Source organism: Cebus imitator, unplaced genomic scaffold (genome assembly GCF_001604975.1).
Source record: "Cebus imitator isolate Cc_AM_T3 unplaced genomic scaffold, Cebus_imitator-1.0 Scaffold449, whole genome shotgun sequence".
Taxonomy (NCBI): Eukaryota; Metazoa; Chordata; class Mammalia; order Primates; family Cebidae; genus Cebus; species Cebus imitator.
Genome location: NW_016107764.1, coordinates 1,541,235 through 1,566,579, shown reverse-complemented (window position 1 = coordinate 1,566,579; position 25,345 = coordinate 1,541,235). Strand labels below are relative to the sequence as shown.

The window sequence follows — 25,345 nt, the reverse complement described above, 5'->3', positions numbered from 1 at the left end:
GGTTTCACCATGTTGGCCAGGAGCTGGGATTATAGGCATGAGTCACTGAGCCCGGCAACATGTGTTTTTCTAAATGATTCTATCTCATCACATTCTTTGATTCGTTAACCAGAGCTCTTTGATTTTTGCTTTTTTCTTTGTCATTTTTTAATGACACTTTAGTGTCTTGGCATACACCTTTGACTTACTACTCTACCTTCAAGAAATAGTAGACCATTTCACATAGAGTAGAATAAATCTACAACAGTGAACTTCCATTGTCTCTCTCCTGGTCAATTTGTACTAATGTTTTATTCATTTTAAGATATACTATGCTACAATCTATGTGGTGATAAGATCCAGGCTTCAGTGCAGTAGTGTGATCACAGCTCACTGCAATCTTCGTCTCCTGGGCTCAAGCAATTCTCTCACCCACCTCCTGGGTGCAACCACACAGGTGTGTCCCACCACACCCACTAATTTGTTTGTATTTTTTGTAGAGACGAGGTCTTTCTACGTTGCCCAGACAAGGTTGGTCTTGACCTCCTGGGCTCCAGCGATCCACTTGCCTTCGCCTCCCAAAGTTCTGGGATTACAGGCGCAAGCCACGGTGCTCAGCCTGTGCTACTATTATCATATAATTTACTTCTACATTTGCTAGAAAGTCCTTAACACATTGTTATTATTTTTGCTTTAGGTAGTCAACTTTTAACGTGATTCAACAGTAAGAAAAAAACTGCCTTCTAGTTCCTGTTTCTGGTATCCTTTAGTCCTTGGTGTAGATCCATATGTCCGCCTGAACGACCTTCCTTTAACACAAAGGTGCCCAACCCCTTGGTCAAAGACGGGTTGGGAGCCGGGCCCCACAGCAGGAGGTGAGTGGCTGGCGGGCACATGGGCAAGGGAAGCGTCATCTGTAGTTGCGGCATTAGATTCTCACAGGTGGGCAAACCCTACTGAGAGCTACAGATGCGGGGGATCCAGGTTGCGTGCTCCTCATGAGAAGCTAATGCCTGGTGATCTGTCACTGGCTCCCATCACACCCGGTGGGGCCATCTAGTTGCAGGAAAGCAAGCTCAGGGCCCCCACCGATCTTGCATGATAGTGAGTTGTACAATTGTTCCAATATGTATTACAATGTCATAATAATAGATATAAAGCGCACAGTAAATGGAACGTGCTTGAACCATCCCAAAACCATCCCCCTGCCTCCAGTCCCAGGAAAAATTGTCTTCCACAAGATGAGTCCGCAGTGCCAAAAAGGCTGGGAGCCGCTGCCTTCACGTTTCTTCCAGTGCCTGTCTGCCAGTGCTGCACCTTTTCTGCATTTATGCATCTGAAAAAGTCTTTGATTCACCTTCATTTATGCTGGGCATTTACAGCTAGTGCTCGACTTACGACCACGATTGGTTCCGACAGACCGGTCGTAACATGATTTGGTCGTAAGTCGAGTAGGTTATATGTACACTACTGTGAAATGATGTTATAAAAATCTTTAAGTCATATTTTGTCATAATTTTCTTTAATTATTGATATATATCATAATTTTCTTTCATTATTGTTATATATCATAATTCTCTTTGTTCATTTTTTGCCATTTGTATCATCTCTACACCATTTTGTTTCTTATTTTTACATTCGTCAGGTTTAAGTAAAACACTGCATTACCAGTACAACTGGTTTAATATTTGTAAAACATACAAAATTACAAAATACAGGTGCATACAAAAATACAAAATACAGGTGTAAAAAATACCATAGGAAACATTTTCCCAATTGCAAAACATATCAAAATACATAAACATGTACGAAACATTTTATCGGCCACTGGTGCTTGGCTGCGGATCACTGATGTCGTCATCTGAGGCAGCAGTTGGGGTTACCGGAGTTGGTTTTTTCATAAACATGGTGAGCTTTGTCTGAATTGTATGTTTCTTTTTTTCTTCATAAATTTCACGATACGGACGAAACACATCGTGTGCCATCCGTTCAATCCTTGCAAATCATTCGATGTTTGGGTCCATTGCTTCGAAATGTATAAGAAGTTTATTGGGGGGGGTTGATGAAAAATATCCAAGACACAAAACACAAATTGCTGTACCGAGTCTGGGATAACAGTTGAAATGGTGCACGAGGAGATGGTAGTGCTGCCGGAAGCTGGTCCGCACTGTCGTACGCCCAGCTGGGCAACGTTTGTGCTGCCAGATGCGGAGCAGTCGTGGCTAGCAATTGTGGTCGTAAAGTCGAATGGTCATAAGTTGCATAGGTCGTAAGTCGATCAATACCTGTAATTTCAAATTGACAGGTGGAATTTCTGTTTGTTTTGTGTTTTGAACGCTGCTTCACTGTCCCAGCTGGGATTGTTACTGACAAGAATATTCTGTACATAATGTCTGTTTTTCATTTTTTTCTCTGTCATAGTGCAAAGCAATTGGGTGATGACTCTCTGATGCAGCATTCTTCATATTTCTATGCTTAGCTGTTCACTGAATCCCTGGATTCTGCAGGTTTACGCTTTGCGGCAAATTTGAAAACATCTTGGCAACTGTTTCCTGCATATCTGCTCCTGTCCCTTCTTCCTCTCTTCTGTGACCCTAATGGCACACAGAGAGTGCAGGGCTGTTGGCCCCACAGGGTCATGGGGTGTCCCTTATGCTGCACTGAGGTGCAGGATCCGAGAAGTAGAGACAGGACACCGAAGAACTGGAGAAGAGTATCTGGACTCAGGGGGCCACGCTGCCTATGAGCAGAGACAGGCGAGGCCCTGAACGCTCAGAAGCATCTGCATATTAGGTACAAGCAGGGGGCAGGGTCGTGAGTGAGGTCATCATCTACAGGCTTAGTGATAGGGTATATATAATCACAATCATGTGAGTCACAAGCAAGGGGGCCACCCCATTATGTCACCTGGGCAGAGACGTGGGCCGTGCACAGTAGGGGGCTGTGCCGTGCGCAGTAGTAGAGGGTCATGTATAGAAAAGGGGTCCACCCCCATAAGGTCACCGAGGCAAGGAGGTGGGCTGTGTGCAACAGGTGTCGTGCGCAACACTTCTTATTTGCAGGCTGGAGACTTCAAAGGGTTTCTAACAGAAGGATACTGTAAGCCAATGCAGTGGGAGCTGACAGACTTGTGCTCTTCTCTTAAGATATTTATGGGAGGATGATCTGCGCTAGCACAGAAGTGAGAAAAGACTGACAGGGTGTACAGCCGCCGTGACTGGTCACACAGAGGGGTTCCTCTCCCTCGGTTACTTCCAGGATCTCAGGCCTGAGGTCTACTTTCCACAGGAACTGGATGCAAGGTGCTACAACTCCTTTATCAGGAGGAGAGGCTCCTGCTCCAAGCCTGCCATACAGCGTGTGCCCTTTCAGGCAGGGACACCACCGCCTGGGTCTTTGGTTCTCGTCCTGGTCTGCCTGTTTTCCCATGTACTGCTTCTGTTCTGTGACTGCTCTAGGCATTCCTCCTACTACAGACTACTATGTGGTTCTTTGGAAGGATTCTATAAATCAGCACTAAATGTGTCGGTACAGCTCCGACTACATCCGTTATATGATTATATAGAAAGATTATATGGAACTAAGCATGATTATATATACATAAGCTAGATATAGTAAGCAGTGAGTTATTACATGATTATCTAGAAAGATTATACGGGACTAAGCATGATTATATATAAGGTAGATATACTGATGATTATATATAAGGTAGATATAGTGAGCAGTGAGTTATACTTCAGGCACTAATTGTGCCTGGGGTCTGCACAGTTCTCCTTCCTCGGTGCCCATGGGAGTGTTACCCACAAGAGAGCAGCCCGCAGCTCCCACAGGCTCTGTTCGCACTGGCAGTCTTGGCTTTTCTTCTGTGATTCCTTTATATTTTTATTTTATTTTATTGTGTGTGTAAATATGTATATGTGTGTGTGTGTATATGTATGTGTGTGTGTATACACACACACACACACACACATATATATATTTGAGACAGAGTCTTGCTCTGTCACCCAGGCTGGAGCGCAGTGGCGTGATCTTGACTCACTGAAACCTCCACCTCCTGAGTTCCAGCAAAATTCTCCTGCCTCAGCCTCCCAAGTAGCTGGGATTACAGGCATGTGCCACCACACCTGGCTAATTTTTGTATTTTTAGTAGAGATGGGGGTTTCATCATGTTGCCCAGGCTGGTCTCGAACTCCTGACCTCGTGATATGCCCACCTTGGCCTCCCAAAGTGCTGGGGTTCCACGTGTGAGCCAGCGCCCCTGGCCCTGTGATTCCTTCTTAGTAGTTTCTAATGCTGCGCTTCCGTTCGCTCACCTGTCGTCTGTAATCTGTTGTTGATCCCACACTGTGCATTTTTCACGTTAAACCTATTTCTCATTTTCAGAAGTTTGATTTGTGTCTTTTAAAACTGCTATGCCCCCATTATATATGTTCATGCTTTTCAAACCCACAAAATCTGTGTTAACATGCTTGCCTACTAAGACTTCCTCTGTGTGACTCATGTTTTCTGCCCATGTGGCTCCAATTTTCCTGTTTCTTTGCATGCCTGGTGACGTGCATTTGATGTCAGACATTCTACTGAATGAATTTTGTATTGATGGGAGTGGGGCTGTCTCTGTATTCTTTTAAATAAAGATGGAGTTTCACTCTTGTTGCCCAGGCTGAAGTGCTGGAATGCAATGGCGTGACCTCCGCCCGCCGCAACTTCCACCTCCCAGGTTCAAGCAATTCTCCTGCCTCAGCCTCCCAAGTAGCTGGGATTACAGGCATGCGTCACCATGCCGGGCTAACTTTTTGTATTTTTAGTAGAGATGGGGGTTCTCTATGTTGATCAGGCTAGTCTCAAACTCCCAATCTCAGGTGATCTGCGGGTCTCAGCCTTCCAAAGTTCTGGGATTACAGGCCTAAACTACGGCACCCAGCCTTCCTTTAAATAATTTTAAGGTTTTTTTCTTGGATGCAATTAAGTTACTTGGAGACAGATCCTTTCAAGGCATGCATTGATGCTTTGCTGCTTGGGCTGAATTTGGTCTTTAGCCTGGGGCTGATCTGACTGGCCTTTGAGGTGGTTCCTTTCTGAGGCCACAGCTGGATGGCGGGTGCACGATGGGCTTCTCCTCCCCCTGCACCCCGGAGCACGCTTCCCACCAGGGTGAGCTCTGGGAATTGTTTACGGCTCCTTGCCAGCGGTTCCTTCCATGTTTTGGGGGAGGTTCCTCAAATGCTGCCATAACTGGTCCTGCACTAAGGACTCAGGGAAGCCTCTGGGCCTCTCCCTCCTCCCCTGTCCGTTGCTCTTTCCTCTCCAGCCTCCTGTCCTGTGACTTCAGCCGCCCTGCCAGGATGCTCCACTCTGCTCATCCGGAGGCCCTGGGCTCTCTCTAGGCCCCTCCCTGCCCCCATCCTGCAGCTCACTTCATTTGCGTCGGTTCTTTCAGGGATCACTGCCCTGTGTTGCCCGTCCACTGCTGAGTTATAGCTAAAAACGCGTTGTTTTGTGTATTTGGCCTCGTATTTAGTTAAGGCTGGAGGGTTAATTCATAGCGGTCTGAGGCTGAAGCCTGCCACACACTCCGGTTCTGACCTGTTTGTTCATTTTACGCCTCTTCTCCCACCAGAGTGTGAGCTCCATCGGGTGGGAATATTCTGGAACGTCTGCTGGTTTTATTGTCTGCCCTCTCCCTGGCTCCTGGCACGCTAGGGCGCGCATTACCTCTCGGCAAACAGAACGACCCACTGGCCTAGTGTGCCGGGACCCAGGGGTTTCCCGGAACCAGAGCCCGCTTGCCCAGCAGACATGGGGTATTCTGCACCTCAGGCCCGCGAAAATGTTTTAAAGTAAAAAATGAGAAAAGAAAATGTTTTATCTTCTTTCTCACGTTAGAAAAAAATGAAAGCTTTAGGACCCATGAAATTCTATTACATTTTGCCAAAAACAGAACCAACAATGTAAGTCTTTAATGTAAAGATAATTATTCACATTAGCATTATGATGGTGAGAGGACCCCGCAGCACGGGGCTGCCTTCCGGGGCTGCCTTCCAGCTTTGCTAGGGGGCACCAGCGTGGAGGCTGAGCGGGCGCAGGCCAGGAGCAGCGAGGCGGCGGCGCCAGGGACCCCGCGGGTGAAGGGCGCCTGCTCCGGAGCTGCTGGGACTGCGCGGGAGGAGCGCGGGGCGGGGGCGGCGAGCCACGCGGCGTGACCGAGCGGGCGGAGGCGGCTGCGGGGAAGGCTGGGCTGCCGCGGGTCCGGGTGAAGATGGTCTGCGCAGTGTCCCGGCAGAACACGTGGGTCTGAGGGTCGCCGGGGAGTCACTGCCCCACGGCCTCTGCTGGAGATCCAGGTTCCCGGGCCGGCGTCAGTGTCCCAGCGCTCGCCGTGCGAACCGGCCGTCCGGGGGCGGGGCGGGGGCGGTGCCTGCAGTGAGCTCGGCTTGGTTAGTAGCCCGGGAGGCGGGGACGCGGCGGGGGCTGGCGGTGATCTCGGGTTGGTCCTTGGCTTGGGAGGCGGGGAAGGGGCGGGGAAGGGGCGGGGCCTGAGGTGAGCTTCGCTTGGTGGGTAGCCCAGGAGGCGGGGCGGGGGCGGAGCCTGCAGTAAGCTCCGCTTGGTTAGTAGCCCAGGAGGCGGGGCCGCGGCGGGGGCTGGCGGTGATCTTGGGTTGGTGCTTGGCTCGGGAGGCGGGGAAAGGGCGGGGCAGGGGCGGGGCCTGCGGTGAGCTTGGCTTGGTGCGTAGCCACGGAGGCGGAGCCGGGGCGGGGCCTGTGGGGAGCTCTGGCTGGGCGGGTCGTTCCGGGGGCGGGACTGGGGCTGGGCCTGCGGTGGGCATTTGCCGATGCGGCACCGGTGCTGCGGGGCACACAGACGCGCGTACAGTCTGACCGAGGGAGGCACCTACTGGCGAGCGGCCGCGGGGACTCGCAGGCGCGGCGGTGCCTCAAGGTGGTGAAGGTCACAGGTGAGGTCACCGTAATAGCTCTGCTCGCGCCCAGAGCCCTCCCCTCGACCCGGGACTGCAGTCTTTGGGGCGGGGCTCTCCGAGAGGGGGCGGGAAGCTCCGAGCCGCAGGCCTCGCCCGACTCTGGTCTTTGGCATCCTGGGGTTGGCCTGGCAAATGTGTCATGAAAAACAGATTTGTTGTTTTCAGGACAGGATAAGTCTAATTTAGTCCTCCAGGACGGGGATCGACGGCTGAGTATCCCCGCGGGGGATGGGGAATCATAATCCAACCCCCACCTCCCCGCTGTAAACCTCTTTCCAGAGAGGAGGCATCCGCATTCCAAACACCAGACCCAGCCTGCTTCTTCCGGTCTGGCCCAAGTGTCCTCCCCGGGGGCGCTGAAAATGCATTCCCCACAAGCTGGGCACAGCTCATCACTGCTGGGGAGCTTCTGCAGTGGCCAAGGACTCAGACAGCCCTAATCAGGGCTCTGGAGGTCTTCCTGAAAGAAGGGGCACCAAGTAGGGACACTCCAGGAGCAGAGGGGAGGGAGACAGCAAGAAGAGACCCAGGCCTCGGGCCCAGTCCTGCCGTGGCCAGTCATCCGTCCCCAGGGCCCTGTGTGGAATGGGGGCGAAGACCAGTTCCCATAGGACCTCTGCAGCAACCATCCCCTGGGTAAAGCCCTTGTTTGGGGCTGGTATTTAAGGCCCCTCTGCCTCCCCTTAGCACTGCCCACCCCCACTCCTTCTCTGACACTGCCCCTCATCCTCCTCCCATCCCTCCCCTGTCCAGCACTACAGGCTGTTTTGAGCTTTTGCAGGTGCTGCTCTCTGATTGGAATGACCTGACCTCTTCTCCCCTCCTGTCCGATCCCAAGTGTTTTCTCCTCTGGGAAACCTTCCCTGACACCCACTGAGTTGGGTGGCCCCTCTGCCCACCCTCATCCATGCCCAGGCCCCCATGGGTCCGTCAGGGCCCAGCACTGACTGCCTGTCTTTGCTCCCCGCTGTGTAGGGCTGTGGCACTCCCTCTAGACTGGCAGCTGTGGGAGGCAGGCCCAGCACCACGTACTCCGCGCACCACCCTGAGTTGGATCCAGGGCTGTCTGCTGTCCACCTCCCCACTTCCACGCTGCCCTCCTGCCTGCAGCCATGACGCCCCTGCTCACCCTGTTCCTGGTGGCCCTCATGGGCCTACCTGTGGGTAAGATGGCCAAAGGACAGAGGGATGGACAGGCCCATGTTGAGGGTAGGTGGGCTGAAAGTAGGGAAAGAGGCCAGAAATCCCAGCAGCCACCCCTCCTTCCAGCCCCCTGCCCTGGGGAAGGTGATGGGCTGGGCTCTGGTGTCTGGAGTAGGGGACTCTCCTGTTCTGTGACCCCTGTTCCCTTCCCGCCCATCTGCCGGCCCAGCCCAGGCCCTGGACTGCCACGTGTGTGCCTACAACGGAGACAATTGCTTCAACCCCATGCGCTGCCCAGCTATGGTTGCCTACTGCATGACCACGCGCACCTGTGAGTCTGGAGGCCCTGCGTGGCCCTGCCTGGGGAGCATGGGGGGCAGGTTCTGCCCTGCCCCTGAGCATGTCGGGTCCTGAGGAAGGAGGCCTGTTCTCTGCCCCTGAGCATGTTGAGTCCTGAGGAAGGAGGCCTGTCCCCGGATCCTGTCGTGAAGCTCCAAGCTGAGGGCTCTCCCCTCATGGCCTTGCATGCTGGGTGGGGCCGGCTGTGCCCCCAACCCTCTACGGGGAGCTGGCTCACCGACCCACCCCCCTGCAGACTACACCCCCACCAGGATGAAGGTGAGCAAGTCCTGCGTACCCAGCTGCTTCGAGACCGTGTACGATGGCTACTCCAAGCACGCGTCCACCACCTCTTGCTGCCAATACGACCTCTGTAACGGCGCCGGCTTTGCGGCCCCAGCGACCCTGGCCCTGGCCCCCATCTTCTTGGCCACCCTCTGGGGTCTGCTCTAAAACCCCCCAGGCAGACCCAGTCAAGAACAAAGCTCTCGGGAGACACGGCTGCACCCTCGCACCCCGCTCGCCCTGCCTCACTCTCCACCCTCCCTGAGACCTCCTCAGCCATGCCCAGGACCTGGGCCTGTGGGCAAGAGGACGCCTGACCCCAGCCGCCTCTCCCCCAGCCACCACGTGACCTCACTTCCAGGCCTTGACCTTTGGCTTCCTAAAGGCTGATGTGTGGGGTCCCAAAAGCGTCTGGCCTTGGTGGGCTCAGCCCCTTGCCTGTCCAGGGCTGGGGGCTTCTGGCGCAGTGCTGTTTATGGGGAGGGTCCCAGTCAGGCGAGGAGCACTGAGCAGATGGATGCTGTGACCAAGCCCACCTTCCGGGAAGGCCCTGCCTCCGCCTGCCCACGCTGTGCTGGGGCAGGGGAAGACAAGGAACTTGGGGGGACTCAGGAGGAAGAGCTCTTCCAGGCGGAGGACGGCTGCCATGCTTCCTCGTGAGGCCAGGAGCTGCCGGGCGGGTGCGGGACCCGGCTGTGGGAGGAAGGCCTTGGGCACCGTCCCTGTGCTAGGAAGGCTGCCAGGCCGCCTGGGAGCCACCCCTCGCAGGGGAGGGGGCGGCTCTGCCTCAGCAGGCCCCCAAGACCCCCGACGCTGCAGAGTCTTCTCCAGGTCCAGTAAGGGGGTCTGTGTCCTCTTGCTCAGTGAAACCCCTTGACCTTTCCCCCCCCTCACAGGGAGGGCGCCGGGCCTGAGGCTGGCAGGAGCTGGGCTGTGCTATATTTGGTGTGTCCTGGTCGCTGCCCAGGCCAGTGCTATTCTGGGTAGGGAGGGAAAGGGGCAGGGCAGTGCAGGTGGCCTGCTGAGGCCTGGTCCCCAACCACAGCAGGGCCTGGTGGAGCAGGGCTGGGGGCTGCACCCATGAGCCGGGGGTCAGGAGCAGCTGGGGGGCAGGCGAGGGCGTGGGGAGGTGGGAGCGTGCCACCCTCTTGTGGCCACGAGAGGGTGGGGGTGGGGAGGGCGGAGACCCAGCCTCTCCCCACAGCAGGACTGGGTTAGTGAGTGGGTGCCCCAGCGCCTTGCACCTGGGACTGCTTTGGCAGGGAGGGTGGGGCAGAAGCCCCAGCTGGGGTGGAGACTCCCAGGGACTCCCAGGGAATGGGGCCAGTGGGGGCATGAGACCTTTTAGTGCCATCAGTCATGCTGCACCTGAGGCCCCCGCCTGACCAGTGCCCCCGGCTCTGGTGTCCTCGGAGGAGCCCTCCCAGCACTTCAAGCTGTCCTGCATGGGCAGGATGGAAACAGACCATGCAGTGACTGCCCCTGCCCCAAAGTGTGGTCCTGGTCAGGGGAGCCCCTGCTGAAAATTGCATCTTGAGAGCTTTGATGTGGGACCCTGGGGGATGGGGGAGGAGAGTCTGCAACCCAGGGGTCTCCTGGCAGCCAGTCTGCAGGCAGGCCTGCATGCTACTCCTGGGGCTGGGGCTGATTGTCGGCCCTGAAGACATGAGGACAGGAGGGGGGCCGGTTCCTCTTGGAGGAAGGCAGTGTGGGAACAGGCCTGGAATGGGAGGAACATGACTCCCCAGAGGGAAGAAGGGCGACAGACAGGCCAAGAGCTGGGAAGGAGCTGCTGCCAGCACTCCCCCCGCCCCTACCCCCAGAGCAGGCCTGGCCTGGGGCGGCTGTGAGGGTGCCAGGTGCCTCCTGAGGCCTCTTGGCTGCAGCCGGCAAGGCCTTGCGATGTTTGCTGGGAGGGAAGTGGCTTTGGGCCCTCCAGCCCCAAAGGCTCCTGTCCGTGGGAGGCCTGGGAGCAGTCACTGCGCCGCACGCAAGCCTCTCGTCCCATCGGGTGACTTCCTGGGCCAGGGCTGGGAGGGGCTCCCCGATCAGGTCCTCCCTGTCTCATGGCTCAGTGGGGTGAAGGGGAGGAGGCCTGGCCACCCGGGGCTCAGCGGCAGCTGAGAACAAGGAGCTGCAGGAGCTGGAGTGCCGTGGTGTTGATGGGTGGAGTGGGCAGCTTCTCGCCCCTGCCTCCTGCCTCCATCTGTCCACTGTTCCCCGACCCTGACCTGCGCCAGCTCCACACTGACAGCACTGTCCCCAGCACCACAGACCGTTCTGCGTGGCTGGCCTGCCCTGGGCACCTGGCACAGAGCACACAGGAGGCACTCAGCAAATGCTGGCCAGGCCCGCTCGTGGGGAGCGCACGGTGTGCAGCAGGGTCCGGGCAGCACCAGCAGAAGCCACCCCAGTACATGGGTCCCGCTGTATCCATCAAGGTGGCGGCGGACGTGGGTCCCCCACTGCACTGTGGCTCTGAGCACTGTCCAGAAGCCCTGCGGGATGGGAGCCATTATCCTGCCCCCTTGATGGGGAGGAAACTGAGGCACAGGGAGGTGAAACAGCTGCCCCCAGTAGCACCTCCTGGCCCTCTCACCACCCAGGCACCATGGTGCAGCCGCTTCTCCCACCAGCTGGGGTTCCTTGGACCCCCAAGCCTGGGAAGGGGTAGGTGAGTTTGCAAAATGGAAAGCTTAGAAGAAGCAATGTGGAACGGGAGGTTTGAGAAGCCCTGGGTCGTAGCGTAAGCCCTGGTGCTGCCCGTGGGTGCCAGGCAAAGTGGGAGTAGAGAGAGGCACCAGCCACCCCAGGGGTCCAGTTCCCACTTCAAGGTATCTCGCCGGCAGAACCGAGGGCCCCTTGATGAGGTACATGCCCAGGGCTGTCTGTGCCTCTGTCTGTGTTTCCAAGCGGCTCAGGAGTGGCTGCTTGGGCGGCTCTGGCTCCCTAGATGTTATACCTTCTCCTGGAAACTGGAATCAGCCACTAAGAAGATGTGAGAGCTGCAGGCGGTGACCCTGGGGTGGGACCTGGGGACGTGGCCGGGTCAGCATGGGCAAGGAAGCCGGCTCCAGCAGGAGCCCTGGTCTGGCCTGGGGTCTGTGGGGGCGGGGCTGCAGCCCTGGGCAGGCTTCCTCCAGGTGGGGGTCCCGGGGAAGTGGGGCCAGGCCGGCTGCCATCTCCTCCCCCAGGTAGTGTCTGATTCGCCTTCTCTCATGAAGGTGATTAGGTTCAAAATTCTAAAACCCTGAAAACGGTCAGAAGAAGCAGAGAGGCCCCCACGTTGGACATGTCAGGCTTTTCTGCGGGTGCTTGGTTCCACCACTCTGGTGGGCATAGGTGTCGGCTGAACAGATGGCGCCTCTCCCTCATCTTATGTCCTGGGGTCCAGGTGCTTCCCAGGGCCATGCCCTGCTGCTAATGCTTGCCCTAACCTTAACCCTAGCCCTAGCCCTAACCCTAACCAGGACATGGACTTCCACCCCCAGCCGCTCTCTTCCTGGCCCACCATGTACCCAGCACCCAGGAGAGGTCCAGCCAGCATCTCACTGAGCAGTGAATAAATGAACAGATTCTCATCATCTCTCTCCAGCCCCACTGCCTCGGCCTCCACGCAGCTGCTCTCCCGCCTACCCCACCCGGTCCAGGCCCCGGGCTTTTCCTGCCTCCTCCAGGCCTGGCCTGTCCTCAGAGCCAGGCCTGGGAGGGAGAGAGGCTGGGCTCCTCAGGCTTGCCGAGTATTGCCCCCAGTTCCATGGGAGAGAGGCCCACCCCCCATGCCATCTAGGGGCAGACAAGTCCCTGGGGAAGGCTGGGGGTGCTGGGTAATTGGGGTGGGACCCCAGGACCCCGGGACCCCATCCCACCATCTCTGAACTCTCTGGCTGCCTAGTCCCTGACCCCAGCTTCTCGACTGCCCGGGACGGAGGACTTGCACCCACCCGCCCCTCTTTCAGCATCTCCCTCCTTCTGGGCCCACCTCGCAGCCCTAAGGAGTCCCCCAGACAGAAGCGTGGATGGAAGCCATGTGGGCAGCCCGAGAGACACACACAGGCCCCTGGTGGTCAGGGCTGACTCGCTGCAGACAGGCCCTTTGGGGCCCCAGCCCCTCACCAGCCTTTGGAGGAACCGCCGACGGCTCCCACTGTCCAGGGTGTCCCTTCTGGGCTCTTACTTTATCCTTGGGGCCCTTTTTATGACCAAGGGCCCTTTTGCCCCCCCACCCCCACTCCTGCGCACAGATCCCGGGACATTAGTCACAGTGTGACAGTGGCTGTGATTGCTTGTACAGAAGACGGAGAGGCTGCTCACGCCATGCTCCCTCGGCTCTCCCAGCCCTGGGAGGGATGAGGTGGGAAAGTTCCGGCCTCTCTGGAGGAGGTCTTTTCATCCAGCTCACTCTAGGGTGAGGTACAGGTGATGGTCTCAGGCTTCCACCCAGCCCTGAGCCTCAGGTGCATTTTGAGGAGGAAGGGGTGGGCTGGTGGCTGGTGCCAGACCCTCCTTCCCAGCCGCTGAGGGAGACTGGCCTATGGCAGTCGTCTGCCTGGTGCCAGGCTGTTTTATGGAATCCTCCATCCCGTCACCCAGTGTTATCCCTACTTATGGACAAGGAAAGATGGCTCATGAGGTTACACAGGCCCGCCCGGAGGCCTAACTAGCAAGCGCTGGGGCCAGCTTGGCCTCAGACTGCCTGGACCCCCGCCCGGCTCCTTGGCTAAGCCTGGCTGCTGGGCGACTCAGACCTGCAGAGTCTGTTGCGCGGGTGAGGGCCAGGGCGGGGTGCCAGCAGGTATAAGGCAGCCGGCCAGGGTGCCCAGAGCCCCACCTCGCCAGGAGAACATGCAGCTGCACCAGGGGCTCCTGCTGGCCGCCGTCCTGAGCTTGCCGCTGGGTGAGTCCAGGGCTGGTCCACCTGCTCAGGGCCCCGTCGCTCTAGCCCAACCCCTGTCCCCCAGCCCTGGGCTGCAACTGCCACCTTGGAGAACCCATTCCTATCCTCCCACCAGCTGCCATTGCAGCTGTCCTCCCAAAGCCTCCTGGAATCCCACAGGCCCATCCAGCTCAGCCCCAGACCCCGCAGTGACCTCGACACTTCTCAGGGTGCACAGCCCTTGGTTCAAACCTCCTTTCCTCTCCTGAGACCTCTCCGTCCACAGTGACGCCGTCACACGCGCACCTCTGCACGCGCACTCTGAATGTGCCCCACCAGCCCTCCTGGGCCTGGCCGCCGGCTGGCTTGTCTCCTGGGGCCACTTTCCCTGGACTCCCTCCTCCCTCCCCCAGGAAAATCAGGTCGCCCTGCACGCCCGTCTGCGGTCCCGCCTCCTGAGTCCTCTCCTCTGCCCCCTGGCTCTGAGGACTGCCGCAGGGTCAGGAGGGGAGACCAGCTCCGTGCTGAAGGTCCCAGACACACAGGGGGAGCTTGGGGACTTCTTGTGACCTGGAGAAAGCCTTCATCACCATCAGGGCTGGACATATGGTCATGTGGCCACCCGGGCAGGGAGAGGCACATCACAGGAGCCTTCGCCTGGATGCCCCGTGCCCACAGACTCCCCTCGGACCCAGAGGCCCCCCCCTGCTGAAATCCCACCTGCCCCTCGAGGAACAGGCCCAAGTTGTCTCACTGCTCTTCCAGCTGGAAGACTGGGGAGCCTCTCTCAGGGACACCCACATCCCCAGTCGTTGCTTGGCGTCTGCTCTCTGCCACCCACGGACAGCATGATCTCCCTGAGGGGCCAGCCTGTTTCAGAGCCAGCACAGGGGTCCCCAATGGGGGAGGCCCGCCGCCAGCCATGCAGCGGCACCCAGAGCCCATCCCACTGCCCCGTTTTCCCTCCAGCTTTTCCTGCTCCCTTCCCTCACCTGCTGCTCCCCCTCCTCCTCTCTCTTCCTCTCATTCCTTCCCTTCCTTCCTCTCCTCCTCCCTCTCTTCCTCCCCTCTCCTCTCCCCCCAACACCCTCTCCCTCCCTCCCTCCCTCTCTCACCGTGTGTCAGGCACCAGTCTGAACACTGTTCCTGTGTCCCCACAGTCACCATCGCGCAGCCTTTCCTGTTTGAAGCTAAAATTTTCTCTGCCTCCCTCAGAATCTCATTGATGAAAATGAAAACCCTCTGATAAAGGACAGAATTATTTTTCTTGATAACCCAGCCTGAACATCCCCACCCCCGGAATTCATTCATCCCGAAAGCCTCTCCTGGGCCCCATTGCATGCAGGGGAGGGAGCACTGAGGAGTGGGTAGAACCCCCCACCCTGCCTCAGAGGCCCTCATGCTTGGGTAGGGGTGAGGAGGGAGCCCTGAACACAGTCACACGCAACAGGGACACTGATGCCAACTGGGGCAGGACGATGCAGCTCGCAGTGGGTGTGTCAGAGTCGAGGCTGTTCACTCTGCCCTGGAAACCCATGAGGCCTTCCTGGAGGAGGTGGCATTTGCACTAGGGCTTGTCTGCTCAGAGGGCAGAAGGAGCAGCAAGTTTGAAGCCAGGGAGGTGTTGGGAGGGTGGGTGTGTGCAGGGGGGGCAGGCAGGGGCTGGTTCTCTCCATGGCACCCTTGGGCACACGTATCCTCACCTCTTCCTTCTGGTGCCCCAGTCTCCTGCCGGTCTTCCCTGCTACCCCTCACCCCAGCCAGCTGTGGCCTGTGGCAGCCAGTGTCCAGCAGAGCATGTCCAGCTTATTGGCTGTCACTGGGTTGGATGTGACAGCCAAGGGAAGCTTCAAGCCACTTTGGTGGGAAGGGGCAGGGCGGGACTTGGAGGCAGCTGTCACCACCTTTCTTGCTCAAAGGTGTGGTCTCAGCTTGCTCTCTGGGGCTGGCAGAGGGACCAAAGCTGATGGCAGGTGCCAGCCATGGAGGAAACTTCCCGTCTGTGTCACCCTCTCCATGGTGCCTCGGTGGAGGATTCCATCCTCAGGATCCAGGGGTGACCGGAGGACTCTGGCAGGGCCGGGCGTGCGCTGAGGTCTGAGTCGGCTCAGCGCTGGTGCGTGCAGAGCCACACTGACAGGAACCCGGGCTTGGAGCTGGGCTGACTGCGGCCGACTCCAGCCCTTCTCCACCTTTGGCAACCGTGAGGAGGGGGGCAGCCAGGCTGAGAGGGGACAGGGCGTCCCAAGGCTGGGCTGCCTGGGCACAGCTCGACAGGAAGCCAGGGCCAGCGCCCACCGGGTATCTGTAACACAGCAGCCCTCACGTCCCGTGGTCACACCATCGGCCCTGCCACCCTCCAGGTTCTATGCAGAGGGAGCAGGCCCAGGGCCAGCAGGCATTAGGGACTCTGTTTACCCAGTCCTGGGTGTGCGAACCGGGTGGTGAGGACAGGGCGGGAGGGAGGGAGGGGGTTTGAGGCTGGGAAATGGAGCAAGGCGACCTGGGAGGAGAGGACAGAGACAGGGACGCAGAGGGGCAGAGAGCAGGCAGGAAAGTCCTTGCTGGGGTGCCCAGGAGGGCTGGCGGGCTTCGGGGGTGGGGCCGTGCCCAAAGCAGAGATCAGGATGGCTGGGCAGACCCACAGCAGCACTGGCGGAAGAGCTAGTGTCTCCTGAGCTTGCCGTCCTCCTGGGTAAAGTGAGGCAGAGCTTCCACTCCCTGCTGCTGCTTGGGCGCTGCCACGTCCTGGTCGCCCTTGCCCTGGGCCCCCTGTGGAGGCAGGAACGGTCCCATCATCTCAGAATCCAGTCCCGGGGGTCTCAAGCATCAATCGCGTCTCAGGGGCCCTCCACCTCCCCCCACACCCCCACCCAGGACCCCAAACAGCCCAGGCTGCTGCACCCCCACTCCCCTGGGACGTCACACTGCCTGGCCCCACCTGCCCGAGGCTCCTTCCTGGGCAAGGATGCAACCAGCTGGCTCCAGCTGCAGGGACAGCTGGCGCCCCAGGATGAGGGACAGGGGCCCGGCTCCTGAGAGGGCCAAATCACAGGGTTGGGAGACTGGTCCCTGAGAAGGGACATGGCGTGCTGGGCAGAGCTGAGTGGGTGCCGTCACTGCACAAGTGGCCCACACCTGCCTCCCGCCCCCCGTTTCTGTCCTGTCTGTCCCCATGCCCGCGGCTGCAGCTCAAGCCATGTGGTGTCACCAGTGCCAGGGCTTCAGAGGGTGCTCCCGCGAGTTCAGATGCCCCAGGGACTCCACCCACTGCGTCACTACTGCCACCCGTGAGTGGGGACCTCATGGGCTGCCCACACCCTTCTTGCCCAGATGGGAAGATGTGGGCTCAGAGGGGGACAGAGCCTGATCCAGGCTCCCAGGAAGTCAGAAGCACAGAGGGCAGTGTCCACCACCCAGGTCCAGGGAAGGGCATGAGCAAGGGCCACCACGTCTGCCCCAGGAGTGTCCGCATGCTTCATGTACCTGGGGCATCTGACCCTAGCTCTACGGCAGATGGGGTGGCAGGGTCTGGGCACATCAGAGCCTCAGAGAGCTCCACGGTTTCTCTTCTGCCCATTCAGGGGGCCTGAACAACCCTGGGGACTTGCCTCTGGTCACCAAGTCATGCCACAGGGGCTGCCCCAATATCCACGACCTGGGCCTGGGCCCCTACGTGTCCATTGCTTGCTGCCAGGCCAACCTCTGCAACCAACAGTGACGGCCGCCCTCCTCCAGGACCTTGGACGCTCGGTCCCATGGCCCCACCCCAGGCCTGGCGCTCAGGGCCGCCCTCCCTCGAGCCTGGCCAGACCACACCTCGCGGCCTCGGCAATCACCATCCAGCACTCCTTGTCCTCGGGGGTCCTTCATGGAGTCCTGCCTAAATCTGCTGCTGTCCGAGCCTGGGGCCCTTAGGACCTGCCATCCCTTCCAGTCCTGACCTCCCCCCAATAAAATGGATCACTTGACACAAGCTGTCCATGAGCGTGGAGCCCGCTGTCCTGGGCTTGGGGTGGAGTGGAGTGGATGTGGGGGTGCCTTGCTCCCTCACCCCAGGCTAAACCCTCCCACCCCAACCCCACCTGCCCTTATCACAAACCAGCCCTCCCACCTCCAGCCAACCGTCAGGCCCGAAGGGCACAGGGCCCAGGCCCCCCAGGCAGCTGCTGCTCCTGAAGCAGCCACAGTGGAAGGTGGAGCTGGGGCCCACGAGGAGCCCCCACCCCAGAGCGGGAGGTGGGGAGCCGCAGAGAAAGGATGTCCCAGCTGCAACATGGAGGCTGTGCAAGGTGGAGGAAGGGAGGCGGGGCCCTTGACGAAGACAGCTGCAGCAGGCCTTCTGGACAGGGAGGGGAGGATGCAGGGAAGAGGCGAGGCGGGCTGGGGCATCCTCACCCTCACAGAAACCCCTGGGCCAGTGGTCCGGCCTGCCCCTCTTGAGGAGCCCCCAGCTCTGGCAGGGAACACTACCTCCAGCTCCTCTTGGCCCCTGGGTACCCAGCACGCAGGGCAGGGCGCTGGGGAGTGACGCTGGAGTGGGATGAATCCGGCTGAGGTGACGCAGCTGTGGCTGCCCATCGCAGGGCGGACGTGGAAGCTGTTCACTCACTAGGCAAACATCGTGTCATGGCTGAGCTTCCAACGCCGAGGCTGAATGAGACCCCCACGTAAGCCCGGTAGTGCCCTCGAAGAGACCCTCCGAGGCGAGTCAACACTGCAAGACGCGGCTCCCTCCCTCCCTCCCTCCTCCCCCGCCCCCCACACCGAATTATCACCTGCCAAGAAAGCACTGCCAGGCCCTTCCCGTGGTTTTTCTTGGTCTCACCTTGGCAAAGTTCTCATGAGAAATCACCTGAGGTAATTGTCAGGCTGCTCCACAAGGAGAGGGTGTCCCAGGCAGGGCCACCCACAGTTAGGTGCAGGACGACTGTCAGAGTAGCCCCGGGCACAGAGGAAAACACAAACCGGGCCCTGGAGATGCCCAGATAAGCCCAAGATAGAGGTGACAAGACAATGGAGTGCCTCTCAGATCTGCAGGGGAGGGACGGGGCACGCTGGCAGCCACCGCCGCCGGGCACCGCGGAGGGAACCGGGTAAGGTTGGATCCCCGCCTCTCTCGCCATTGCCAAAGGCATTCGAGCTGAATCAGAGGAGATTTTTAAATGCTAGACAATTCAGAATAGAAAAGCGGGACGCATTCCAGAACGGATTGGACACAGAGTCACTGTAAACACAGCAGTTCCGCCCCTAGGCCCGGCCCAAGAGACGCAAACGCACGGCCACACAAAAGCTTGTGCACAAACACTCGCCCCGGCGGTTTCCACGGTGGGCAAAAGGTGGAAAAACCCAAATGCCCATCGGCTGATGGACGGATCAGCAGAGACGACAGATCCACACCACGGAACATCATTCAGCCACGTAAAGGAACGAAGCGCCGATCCACGCCAAAACACGGGGCCTTGGAAACACGACGCTACGTGACAAAAGCCACACACAACAGGCCAAGCAGAGGCCGGGTCTATTTCTCAGAAATGGCCGGAATAGGGAGCGCTACGGGAAGGAAAAGGAGGTGGGTGGTTTCCAGGGAGCGGCGGTGGTTATTAAGAAACAGGGAGAGGCCGGCGGCTCACGCCTGTAATTCCAGCGCTTTGGGGAGGCCAAGGAGGGTGGGTCACCTGAGGTCAGGAGTTTGAGACCAGCCTGGGCAACATGGTGAGACCCTGTCTCCACAAAAAACACAAAAATTAGCCAGGCGTGGTGGCACATGTCTGTAATCCTAGCGACAGGGGAACCTGAGAATAGCTTAAACCTGGGAGGCAGAGGTTGCAGTGAGCTGAGGTCACGACGCTGCACTCCAGCCTGGGCCACAGAGCGAGACTGCATCTTAAAAAACAAACAAAAAGAAACAGGGAAAAACCAGTGTGCTTTTCCTGCGGTACAGGGCTTCACCCCACAACCAAGGCGTCTGTGTATTTCTCTCCACCAGCAAACAACCCAGCCTGCAGTGGACACCGGCTGGGTGTTCTCAACTCAATTCTGACGCCATCCTCAAGGAGGTCACGTCAGATCCCTCAGGTCGAGTCCCTTGTGACGAGCCTCACTTCCGATGCCAGTCGAAAGTCCCGGGCGTGGCCCATGCTTCTGACCCACCTGCCATGACTCAGGGTTCCCACAACTTGCTGGAGCGGCTCACAGGATGCTGGGACACACTGAGCTGCGTTTACCCATTTATGACCCAGGCTGTAACGAAGGTGCGAATGCACAGCACGGGGAGCAGACCCAGGGCAGGCACGCGGGCGAGGAGCTCCCAGGCTCTCCCAGCACCACCTCCAGGCACCTGCGAGAATTCTGCCACTGGAAGCTCCCTGAACCCTGTCCTTCTGGGAAATTTACTGAGGAGGCTTCATTACATAGGCATGATTGATTAAGCCACCGGCCACTGATCAACCCAACCTGCAGCCCCCACCCCTCCCCTGAAGGCTGGGGGTGGGGCTGGAGTCCCAGCCCGCTAATCCTGCCAGCCCCCATCGCAAGGCTCCCTGGAGACCCCCGGTCACCAGTCCCCTCATTAGTGTACGAAAGATGCCCTTGTCACTCTGGAGAGTCCAAGGGTGTTAGGAGCTGTATGTCAGGAAACCAAAATATCCATCTCACAATCTCACAAAATAAACATTTCACGGTCTCACAGGAACGGAGCCACAATGGTGATACAGCATTCAGGGTTTCTTTTCAAGATGAAGAAAATGTGCCCAAACTGTGCATATACTAAAAACCACTGAATCACACACTTCAAACGGGTGGAGTGCATGCTACACAAAGTATATTCAATAGAGCTATTGAAAAAAATTTTAAAAAGAAATACAAGACACGAAACTGGATTGGGATTCATAAATACTACCTAAAAATCTAAAAAAATAAAATAGGAATACTGTAAACAAACTGAAAGACAAGACAAACTGGGAAATATGCCCCATGCATGTAACACGCGATTCCCTCCGCACATACTGTCCATGAAAAGAGTCGAACACTGTAAAACATTTGAAGACATTTCTTCTGAGCCAAATATGAGGGGCCATAGCCCGTGACACGGGAGACCCTGAGAACATGTGTCCAAGGTGGCTGGGCACAGTCTAGTTCTACACATTTTAGGGAGACTGAAGACATCCGTCAAATACATGGAAAGCATATTTGGGTCCATCTGGAAAGGCGGGTCAACTCTGGGAGACAGAGCAGGGTGTTGCAGGTTTCAGGTGGATTTAAAAATTTTCTGATTGGCAATTGGTTGAAAGAGTTAAGATTATCTAAAGACCTAGAGTCGGTGGAAAGGAATGTCTGATGATGAGGGTTGTGGAGACCAGGCTTTTAGCAATAGGTGAAGCCTCCAGGTAGCAGGCTTCCGAGAGAGGAGCTGGCAAATGTTTCTCAACAGACTGAAGGTCTATGTGGACGGCAGTGCGGGTCGGCCTTCCCCGAATTCCTAGAGAGAGGGGGATAAGGAGGCTGTCGGGCCCTTTCCCGTCATGGCCTGAGCCAGTTTTTCAGGCTCACTTTGGATACCCTAGTCGAGAGGAGGGTCCATTGAGATGGTTGGAGTCCCTTAGAATTTTATTTTTGGTTTACGATAAATAACCCTTCCAGATCCCCAGAGAACAACAGATATGAGCGGCGTGTTCGGAGAAAAAGCCATCAAGTGGCCAAGCCAAGGAGGAGAAATTGAACCGCACTCAGAATCAGAGAGGCGCCACGCAGCCTTGCAAACCCCGGCGCGGGGCAGCAGCCAGGCTGTGTATCGAGGAGGGACGCGGACCGACCTCTGCGGCGTCACAGATGCGACCCCGCAGGACAAATCAGCCCTGGCCACAGAACTGCAAGATGCCACGAGCATTGGGGTGAATGCTGGCTCCCTGAAACGTTGCCAAAAGACCCAAGGGCAGGTCACCCCAGTGCTCCCCGGCACTCCTGGGGCTGGAGTCTGAGGTGAGGTCGGTCTTTCAAGGCGGGGACTCGGTTAGGGTTGAGCCAGGCCTCTGAAAACGTAGTTTCGAATTTTGAGGCTACGGGTGCTGAGTCTTGAGGTGCCCCCTAACGATTTCTACTGAAGAGCCACCAGGTCTTTTGGGAAGATCCTCAATAAGTGATAGCTATTTGCTGCTTTATCTTCCTGGAAGCGTGAATGGAAAGTCCTGGTCTAGGACAGTCCCAGCACTTTGGGAGGCTGAGGGGGGCGGATCACTTGAGGTCAGGAGTTCAAGACCAGCCTGGCCATCATGGTGAAACCCCATCTCTACCCAAAATACAAAAGTTATCCCGGTGTGGTGGCATGTGCCTGGAATCCCAGCTGCTCGGGAGGCTGAGGCAGGAGAATCACTTGAACCCTGGAGGCCAAGGCTACAGTGAGCCGCACTCCGGCCTGGGTGACAGAGCAAGATTCTGTCTCAGAACAAAAGAAAGAAAAGAACGTGGTGTTTCCCACGAACAGTAGCCCCCTGGACGGGCAGCTGGCACGCGTTCTCATTGTGAACAAGCCCCCTGCTCCTAACGGTGGCACAAAGACCATGCGCAGACGTTCCCCAGTTTTCTCATCATGAAACTGGACGACCTCGCCTCCGTGAGTGCCCAGGCTGGCACTGTAGGGCACAGCCCTTTTGGAAGGACATGGGAGACCTCTTTCCAACACACAACCCTTGGTGCTGTTTGTGCCTCCGTTTCTTTTCATATAGAAACGTTGCTTTAAGAGCCGTTGGTCTGCCCTGCTGGAGCCCCTCAGGAGGGTGACTGGGAGAGCCGTCCCCCAGGTGGGGCTGCCCTTGAAACTGCGTGGAGGAGACCACCCTGAGGGCGGCTGAGGACGAAGGCGCCCCGGGCCCTGGAGCTGCAGAGACAGAGAACTCCTCCGGGTTCTGGTGAAGGTGGGTGTTCCCAGCATAAATCGGGAGGGACTGTGCAGGGGCGAGGCCACAGAGGGAGCAGTGCCATCTCCTACAGGGCTGTGTGTCACTCAGGACTGTCTCCTGTCCACTCAGCACCTCTAAACCTGTCTCCTTCCAGACAGCTCCCAGGCCTGACAGGACACAGACAGCCCTTCCTGAGCCTTGCTGGCATCCAGCCTGGAAGGGTGCCCCAGGCCTGAACTTTATATATATATTTATTTTTTTAGATGGAGTTTCGCTCTATCACCCAGACTGGAGTGCGATGGTGCAATCTCGGCTCACTGCAACCTCCATCTCCCAGGTTCACGTGATTCTCCTGCCTCAGCCTCCCATGTAGCTGGGATTACAGGCATGTGCCACCACATCCAGTTAAATTCTTTTTAGTAAAGACGGGGTTTTGCCATGTTGGCCAGGCTGGTCTGGAACTCCTGACCTCAGGTGATCCAAACGCCTCGGCCTCCCAAAGTGCTGAGGTTACAGGCGTGAGCTGCCGCGCCCGGCCAGGCCTGAAATTTTGACACATCCTTCTCCCGGTACACCCAGGAAGCTGCCCAAATAGAGGAGTTCCTCTTTTTAAAGCAAGAAAACAAATGAGGCCGTTCCATACTAATGTGATCAGAAACCGCCCAGGCTTGGCCACAACCTCCCACACTGGCCTGGGGCCTCCTGCCCCGAAGCAGAGGTCCTCACAGCACAAAATGTGGACAGGGTGACAGGATGGAGGAGAAGCCACCAAAAGAGCAGGCGGGGCTGTGCACAGGCAGGGCATCCTGGGTGCAGGGGACAGGCACCCGGTGCTGCCCTGGTGGCACTTCACTGTGGCTTGGGGCCAGCGGGGAGCCCAACTGGTATTGGTGGAAGGCCCAGGCCTCCACTCCAACCGTGCCAGGGCACTGCCTGGGGCTGCAGGGCTGGAGAGCCACAGCTCCCTTTCCCAGGGGCCTGGAGTCCAGGGGCAGCTTCTAGTTCCCGAATATGGAAGGTGGGAATCCAGGCAAGGCAGCCACTTCTCCGCTGGCCACACAGGGTCCTGGCTCACGGGGTGTCCTGGCCGCAGGCCACCATGCGGAGGTATACACGTGGAGGCACTGGCTCCCGCACAGGCCCTAGCCCACCGCCTCCCTGATGAGCAGTGGGTATGGGGTCTCATTCCCAGAGTCTTCCCTCAGGACCCATCAGAAGGCACCACTTGCAGGTGACCCTCAAGGGCTGGATTCTGGAACTGTTCATCCAGTCTCAGAGGGTCCCATCAGCCACAAAGATGGGCAGCCACGATGAGCTTCCACAACCCTCCCCTGGGATGAGGTGGCCATGGGCAGTGAGGTGAGGCTTTGGGGACAGTGAGAGGCTTCATTATAAGGGCAGGAGGGAAAGCAAGGGCAGACGCCAGAAGCCACCTCTGGTGAACGGCAGCACTTGCAGAGAGCGTGACATACACCGGGGTTTTACCGTTTGGTGCAAGATGCAGCCAGGGATGGAGCACGTCTGCCAGTGACAGAAAAGGAAGGCAGGGACTGACGCTGGAGGAGGGTGCAGTACGTGTGGCTGGCGGAGGGGTCACCCAAGGAGGAGCGGGGCCCTAGGGCAGAGAGCAGCCTCTGAGGATGCCAGCAAGGAAACTGAGACGTCAGCCCTGCAACCTCAAGGTCCCGGATTCTGCCAGCACCCAACTAAGCCTGGACGAAGATTCCTCCCAGAGCCTCCTGGCTGGAGTCCAGCCCAGCCACACCTTGACTGTGGCCTGTGGGACCCTGAGCAGAGAGCCCAGCCGAGCCCACATGGGGAGAAAGACCGGAGCTAAAAATGGGTGCTGTTCTAAGTCACTAAGTGCAGGGTGATTTGCTTCCCAGCAATGGAAGCTGGTCCAGCCTGAGGCTCCCATGAAGCTGGCACTGAACAGGCCCACATGGGCGGGAGCTGAGGGCGGTCTCCACCAACAGACAGGAACAGAATGTGGCCAACTCCAGCCAGTTTAGAGGTAGGTCCTCCCCAAGTTGAGGAGGTCCTCCCCATCCTCTCACCGCATCATGTTTTATGCTGTGGGCACCTCTGCTTCGGGGACTTTGAGATGATTATGGCTCAGCCCAAACCTGCATTGTAGGCTGGGGGTGACCCAGGAGCAACATAAAGAGTGAAAACAGAAAGAGTGAGACAGTGAGTAGGGGCGACCATAGGACACTGACGGGCACAGGGCCTGAGCGGACACGGGGTGATGATGGGACACAGGTGACCGTGGCCAGACCCTGGATAGCACGGGACATGGTAGAGCATGGAAGCTGAGCTGCCCAGCCCACCCTGGGGACCATCCGACCCAGCGACCTGTCACCAGAAACTTCCAGGGAGCAGGGCATGGCCTCTCTCACTGCTGTCCTCCCCCACCTGAGTTCCTCTAGGTGACAGACTTGAATCTTCACCCTGGCCATGGAGAGGGATCTGAGGAAGGCCTCACAGCAGGGTCCAGTGTGCTCAGAAAACAGGCAGTGGCATGGGAGCAGGTGCCAGGGCCCCATCTGATCCCTGGATCACACTTCAGAGGTAACTTCTTGAAGTCAGCAGCTCCAGTGGCAGCCTGACAATTCCTCAGTTCAGCAGCATTACTGTGGGTGGAGTCCACCCCTGGTCCCACACTGAGCCCTGATCCTGATTACACACTGATCCCAATCCAACTCACAGGCTGAGCTCTGACATTTGTTACATGCTGAGCCCTGCTCCTGATCACACACTGAGCGCTGATCCTGGTCACAGGCTGAGCCCTGACACTTGTTTCATGCTGAGTCATGCTCCTGATCACACACTGAGCCCTGATCCTGGTC

General features: G+C 57.8%; 2 protein-coding genes across 2 annotated transcripts; both read left to right on the top strand.

Moving 5' to 3' along the window:
• The first annotated feature begins 6,715 nt into the window (after positions 1-6,715).
• On the top strand, positions 6,716-9,130 carry LYNX1 (Ly6/neurotoxin 1). Its single transcript, XM_017511478.2, has 4 exons — positions 6,716-6,932; positions 7,932-8,120; positions 8,329-8,430; positions 8,695-9,130. The coding sequence occupies exons 2-4, from the start codon at positions 8,069-8,071 to the stop codon at positions 8,889-8,891; spliced, it is 351 nt and encodes a 116-aa protein (XP_017366967.1). The 5' UTR covers positions 6,716-6,932; positions 7,932-8,068; the 3' UTR covers positions 8,892-9,130.
• Positions 9,131-13,480: 4,350 nt separating this feature from the next.
• On the top strand, positions 13,481-17,568 carry LOC119466661 (secreted Ly-6/uPAR domain-containing protein 2-like). Its single transcript, XM_017511479.1, has 3 exons — positions 13,481-13,620; positions 16,791-16,889; positions 17,184-17,568. The coding sequence occupies exons 1-3, from the start codon at positions 13,569-13,571 to the stop codon at positions 17,318-17,320; spliced, it is 288 nt and encodes a 95-aa protein (XP_017366968.1). The 5' UTR covers positions 13,481-13,568; the 3' UTR covers positions 17,321-17,568.
• Positions 17,569-25,345: the final 7,777 nt, after the last annotated feature.

Excerpts from the sequence above, each read along its gene's own strand:
- LYNX1 (XM_017511478.2), top strand. The coding sequence starts at position 8,069 with ATGACGCCCCTGCTCACCCTGTTCCTGGTGGCCCTCATGGGCCTACCT. Across the intron at positions 8,121-8,328 it reads CCTCATGGGCCTACCTGTGG|CCCAGGCCCTGGACTGCCAC; the intron begins GTAAGATGGCCA and ends CTGCCGGCCCAG. Across the intron at positions 8,431-8,694 it reads CTGCATGACCACGCGCACCT|ACTACACCCCCACCAGGATG; the intron begins GTGAGTCTGGAG and ends ACCCCCCTGCAG.
- LOC119466661 (XM_017511479.1), top strand. The coding sequence starts at position 13,569 with ATGCAGCTGCACCAGGGGCTCCTGCTGGCCGCCGTCCTGAGCTTGCCG. Across the intron at positions 13,621-16,790 it reads CGTCCTGAGCTTGCCGCTGG|CTCAAGCCATGTGGTGTCAC; the intron begins GTGAGTCCAGGG and ends CCGCGGCTGCAG. Across the intron at positions 16,890-17,183 it reads CTGCGTCACTACTGCCACCC|GGGGCCTGAACAACCCTGGG; the intron begins GTGAGTGGGGAC and ends CTGCCCATTCAG.